Raw genomic sequence first — 6,245 nt, 5'->3', positions numbered from 1 at the left:
TCCCCAAGAGGGAAACATGACACCAGTGCCTCCATCGTCTGATCTAGTGATCCTGAATCTATTGTTTCCCCTAGAGTAACAAGGACAAGGAGGCGAGAACCTGAAAAAACACCTTCAACAAGGTGACGATGCTCGTAGACGCATTTGTCATCAGTCTGGACAACATCCGAGCTTTGCTTTCTCCGTCCATCTCACCTCTTGAGTTCATCGCCGGCTGGCCTACCAAACCTCCATTGACGATGCCCACCTCGTAGCAAGGAGCCCAGCTAGGCCCATCGGCCCTCTATCCCGGCCCATTTCATAGATCTAAAGGCAGATAAGGGCCCATTGGGTGTCGCGTAGCTGTTGCAATTGCAAAGCTAGCACGCCAGGCCGCCGGAAAAAAATTCTGCCGTTCGACAACTTCTCGGCCAAAAACAGAGGGGGAGCCGCCGCGAAGAACCCCGCCGCCCGCTGCGCGGGCTTAGCCTACCGGCATCCTTTGGCGACAACGAGGGGAGAGACGGGGTGGGTGGTGAGTCGATGACGTCGGCGTGGATCTGGGTTTTCCTTGTGCCACCCGGGAGGCAACTTCTTTTTGGTGTCTCACAAGTGATGCTTTTGTTAGAACATGAGATCAATTTATTCCTTTAGCATCACTTTACTCATTGAGCATTAAAATTCAATAAATCTCCAAATATTATACAATTTAATACACATTTAAATTATATGATTAAGTGAGGGTATAATTTTTTTGTTATACGAATTCTTTACGCATACGATTTTTTTAAAGAAATCAGGGCCCCAAATTCCTAGAGGCGGCATTGCGCCCCCCCATAGGACAAGAGCCTGCACTTGCAACATTGATTTTTTTTTTCCTTCTCAAACTGGCCCTCACCCCTCAGAAGTTAGAACCAGTCGTGCCGTTCAAATTATCCATGTATTTTGCGACGAGACGTCCTAATTAACAAACGGTTGCCCGTATAGTCCGCACCCGCTCCTACACGACACGCTACATTTCAGGAGCGACAGTAAAATACTACGAACCACTTACTATATTTTTACCTCTCAGTAAACAAAGAACCGCCCATCTCCGGGGTATATTCCAGCCAATTATTTGCTCCAGACAGTCCAATAGAAGAATAACATATCCCTCCAAAAAACAATAAGGCATCACCAATCTTGGCTTATCATCCAAGCAGCTCCCAGCAGACAAACACTAGATGCAGGCGCCATCCGGGGCTTGAGCGACCGCGACCCCCCACACACAAGCTCTAGCAGAAAATAGGAAGACGTGGTAAGACTCCGGCACCCCTCGTTTGATCCGTCGGGCTGCCGATGCGGGATGGCGCTATCAATTGTACGTTCACGCAAAGGGACACGCATCGTTGTTGGGTCTATTTAAGCTCCACCGGAGGGTGGCTACTGAGGTCACCACCTCACTGCCCCCATCTTCTCCAGAAACCTTGCCGGCCTAGCTAGTTCGGCGGCGGCAATGGAGATCGAGCGGGAGGCGCCGAGCAGCGAGAGGGGGAGGAGCTGGCGAGCCAACGCCGTGCAAGATGTGCAGGATGGCAAGAAGTTTGAAGACGGTGATGAGACGCTCGTCAAGGTACAGTGCTATGTCTTGCTCCTCTTGTGCATATGTAGAAGCTCGTTTGCTCATGTTCATGGTGAGTCTGGCTCTAGCTAGAGAGATCGGTTAAATTTAGTTACAATATCTGTGCTGTACAGGAGCCGGCATGGAAGCGATTCCTCTCCCATGTTGGGCCTGGGTTCATGGTGTCCCTGGCCTATCTAGATCCTGGCAACTGTAAGCGCCCTTAATTTCCTCTTTTGCAACCAGCTCTGGCTTTTATCATTGTTCATACCTCGGGTCACGGTTCTCATGGTGATGGAACTGTTGATGCAGTGGAGACGGACCTGCAAGCCGGCGCCAACCACAGATATGAGGTAGTGGTAGTGCACATTTTTCAGCTGATTCTACCTTTTCCCAGGCGATTCTACTTTTCCATGACATTGCACTTTTTTAACGATCTTTGTGGATCGAGTATGCATTCTCTTTCTAGTAAATCTCAAACTTTTCACCGTTTCCAGCTCATCCCAAAACCAAAAGGAGTTGAGAGACTAATTGGCACCTCTGTCTTTTGCTTTGTCCTGTCGATTGTGTGCTTGCAGCTCCTCTGGGTGATTCTGATTGGCCTTATCTTCGCGCTCATCATACAATCACTAGCAGCTAACCTTGGCGTGGTTACAGGTATATTAAAAGTCCACAAACGCCAATCTCAACATACAAAACAAAATGCAAGTTGTGCTAGCTAACTCGATAATCGCGTGCGTGCAGGAAAGCATCTCGCGGAGATATGCAAGACCGAGTATCCAAAGCCGGTGATGATCTGCCTGTGGCTTCTTGCGGAGGTGGCGGTGATCGCCGCCGATATCCCGGAAGGTTCGGATCATTATGCTGTCTATGTTTATTTACTTTTGTGCTTTGTGTGTGTGTGTGTGTGGGGGGGGGGGGGGGGGGGGGGGGGCATTGCCCCCCTGTGGACGGCATTCTTTTCTCCCTATCTTGTTGTCCTTAGTCAACCGTTGCTAACTATATGAATCTTAAATTAACCACATCCCTTAATAAAAAACACTAATAGCAAGTATGCACATGGTGGAGTCAACATGCTGAACTGGTCTACATAATTGTATTACTTTGTTATTGACGTGCCCAATTGTCTTTTGTTGAAAACACTACGTAGCAATGGCGAAAACAGGTCTTTTGTCGTTGTTTTTCTGCAGTGGAGCGACGGCAGCAGTTGAAAATAGCAACAATCTAGTAGTAATCTATAATGACATGCATGTCTTCTAAGTTTCTTACGAAATCGATCGGTTAACTTGTTTGTTTACATAGTGATTGGGACAGCATTCGCTTTCTACCTCTTGTTCCGCATACCTGTGTGGATCGGGGTTCTCATCACCGGCTCCAGCACGCTCCTCCTCCTTGGCCTACAAAGATATGGAGTGCGCAAGCTCGAGTTTCTGATCTCCATGCTGGTTTTCGTCATGGCCGCATGCTTCTTCGGAGAGCTGAGCATAGTGAAGCCTCCGGCGAAGGAGGTCCTCAAGGGTCTGTTCATTCCCAAGCTCAAGGGGAATGGCGCCACCGGAGATGCCATTGCCCTCCTTGGAGCTCTAGTTATGCCGTAAGTGTGGATTGCTAAAAACTATCAACTGTGAAAATGTTATTAATTAGAGTGCCTAACTAATTAAACATGGTTTCTCATTTTGTTTGAGTACAGTCACAACTTGTTCTTGCATTCGGCGTTGGTGCTGTCCAGGAAGACGCCGTCATCAGTAAGAGGAATCAAGGTTGGTTCCTTCACCCCCCCCCCCCCCCCCCCCCCCCCCCCCCCCCCCCCCCCCCCAACATGTAATAGCTTTGCCTAGTAAGCATATCTGTGTGTCGATCAGGATGCTTGCAGGTTCTTCCTGTACGAGAGCGGCTTCGCGCTGTTCGTGGCGCTGCTCATCAACATAGCCGTCATTTCTGTCTCCGGGACCGTCTGCTTCGGGGAGAACCTCTCGGCGGAGGACATCGACAAATGCAGTGACCTCAGTCTGGACAACTCCTCATTTCTGCTCAAGGTACGTAACAGCACGACTAGCTAGTGCAAATATTAACACAAGATAATACAACAATTTGATTGAAATGTTTTGTGTTGTTGGACGCATCAGAACGTGCTGGGCAGATCCAGCTCGATCGTGTACGGGGTGGCGCTGTTAGCCTCAGGGCAAAGCTCGACCATTACCGGCACATATGCCGGCCAGTACATCATGCAGGTACTTTCCAGCTATATATGTATGACATGTCTATTCTAGAAGTAAGTAGAGTTACTTGTCATCTTTCTCTGATACTCCACCACTAATTTGTCTCCTTTTAGTCCACGCGTGCATGCATGTATCTGTGGTTTTCTTAGTCTGCTAATTCGATCGCACTCTCAAATATTTAAGCACAAATGGCCCTTCCTTTTTCTCCTTGTGAAAATTAGGGGTTCTTGGACATCAAGATGAAGACGTGGCTGAGGAACCTGATGACACGCTGCATCGCCATTGCGCCCAGCCTGGTGGTCTCCATCATCGGCGGGTCAAATGGCGCCGGCCGTCTCATCATCATCGCGTCGGTACGGCGACCTCGCCTTCCTCTCTTTACACGAGCCTCCCTCACTGTCAATATCAGGGAGAACGAAAACGACGGCGGCTGGAGTAGCACCGGCGAAAACGCCGGTCCCCGTCGCTGCTCGGTCAGAAAACACACACACACACACACACATACATAGTGCCCCGTCCACTACTATATTTCGCACGACTTAACTACGACTTTACTAACAGCCAGCCAGCGAGTGCTTGACTGACAAATATGCACTAGCAAATCAAGCATCTGAAAACTTCTATGCCCTTCTTGTAACTACCGCGACGGAATGATTGGGTTCTGTCTTATGTATAATTGGTCTCATTCATTCATGTGATTGGATCTTCTTTGTGCAGATGATACTGTCGTTTGAGCTGCCGTTTGCACTCATCCCGCTTCTCAAGTTCAGCAGCAGCAGCAGCAAGATGGGCCCGCACAAGAACTCCATCTACGTAAGCAATCGCTATTTTCCCTCCCTCCATGTTGCTTGTTTTTGGACACGTACTCCTGCCTGCATGCATGATCATGCACCTCAATAATTGTGCATCGCCACACAACCGTACCGGCCAGTACCACCCTAGCTAGCCTGGTACTGATCGATCGATGGTCACCCTACATGCCATGTTCTTGATGAAAATGCAATGATCGATCCATGCACTTGACCACTTGTACACGCAGCAGCGCAGCAGCGCACGTACGTCCAAGCTGAACCAAACAAATATATGTACTATCAAGCATCTGGACGACCGGTTAAATCACATGCATGATTATAATGCTAGTACACATGTATCTCTATTTTTTACTTCAACCTTTTCAGTTTTTGTCATCAGACCACATTTTTTCTTTTCAAGTACCCGCCTCTTGAAAAGGATCCCGCTTCTCTATCCGAACCTACTTTACGTCATATCCGATCATACATGGCATGTGAAGCATTATCTTAAGGCTATGCATTGTACATGCCCTAAGAATGTGCACTACCTCATATCTGTGGTTGGCGCCGGCTTGTACCTACGCTAGTTATGTAGTTTTTGTCCCGGCAGGGGGGGGGGGGGCCCCCCCCCCCCCCCCCCCCCCCAACATTGAAGGCAACTTGTGAAGAAATATGAAGGCTAAGATGAGATTCATATTTTACCTTTCGTCCCTCCAGCTGATTCTGTCTAGCCCCGCCACTCTGCTGCTCTGTTTATCGCAAATTAAATGCTCGTACTTGCGTGCAGATCATCGTGTTCTCGTGGACGCTTGGGCTGATGCTCATCGGCATCAACGTCTACTTCCTCAGCACCAGCTTCATGGGGTGGCTCATCAACAGCTCGCTGCCCACGTACGCCAAGGTGCTCGTCGGAGTCGTCGTCTGCCCTCTCATGCTCGTCTACCTCGTCGCCGTCGTCTACCTCACCTTCAGGAAGGACACCGTCGTCACCTTCGTCGCCGACTCGTGCAAGGCCGACGCGGAGAAGGCGGCGGGCGGCAGCGGGGAGGACGACGACGAGCCCGTGCCCTACCGGGAGGACTTGGCAGACATACCGCTCCCGGCCCACAGCACAGGCTAGCTATAGAGACTTTATGATAGCTACATGCATGGACATCTCGCCTCGTCTTGTGAACATGTATATGTACGATGAAGTAGTAGTTGCTCGTATATGTTTTGGGATCGCCTATACCATCAGGTACCTGTAAGCATGTTGTTTTCAGCGTTAGTCACTTTCTCTCTTGAGCGTACGATCAACATTCAACGACAATCATGTGCGCATCATTCTTCTTCCTCCTTTTCTTCTTGGTCTAGCCACGACGGGTACCCCCCCCCCCCCAAGCCTACCCAGCCCTAACCGCTTGCCCTCGCCCTCCGTGCCCCATGACTATTGCCGCCTTGCCGCCCGGCCCTCCCCTCACCGTTAATCCCACTAACCCCCCGATCTGCATGAACCCGGACACCCCTCGTACCTTCCGCCCCCCTGGTTAAGTTCTTCCTCACCTCCACTTGGACGCCACAGCTCGGTGCCACTCACTGCATCGTTGAAAGGATCAATATGGTCGACTAGAGGGGGAATAGGTGACTAACAATGTTTAGCTACTTTTAACAGTTTAG

At 49.8% G+C, this 6,245-nt stretch overlaps 1 protein-coding gene across 1 annotated transcript; it reads left to right on the top strand.

Annotated features, from left to right (window-relative positions):
• Positions 1 to 1,345: 1,345 nt before the first annotated feature.
• Positions 1,346 to 5,885, top strand: LOC125552860 (metal transporter Nramp5-like). Its single transcript, XM_048716558.1, has 12 exons — positions 1,346 to 1,591; positions 1,714 to 1,792; positions 1,892 to 1,932; positions 2,158 to 2,236; positions 2,324 to 2,428; positions 2,882 to 3,173; positions 3,270 to 3,339; positions 3,442 to 3,615; positions 3,706 to 3,810; positions 4,020 to 4,151; positions 4,516 to 4,611; positions 5,377 to 5,885. The coding sequence occupies exons 1-12, from the start codon at positions 1,475 to 1,477 to the stop codon at positions 5,707 to 5,709; spliced, it is 1,623 nt and encodes a 540-aa protein (XP_048572515.1). The 5' UTR covers positions 1,346 to 1,474; the 3' UTR covers positions 5,710 to 5,885.
• Positions 5,886 to 6,245: the final 360 nt, after the last annotated feature.

The sequence above is a fragment of the Triticum urartu genome, chromosome 4, assembly GCF_003073215.2.
Source record: "Triticum urartu cultivar G1812 chromosome 4, Tu2.1, whole genome shotgun sequence".
Taxonomy (NCBI): Eukaryota; Viridiplantae; Streptophyta; class Magnoliopsida; order Poales; family Poaceae; genus Triticum; species Triticum urartu.
Note: the sequence above shows the minus strand (reverse complement) of the source record. Positions and strands in the feature narration are given on the sequence as shown.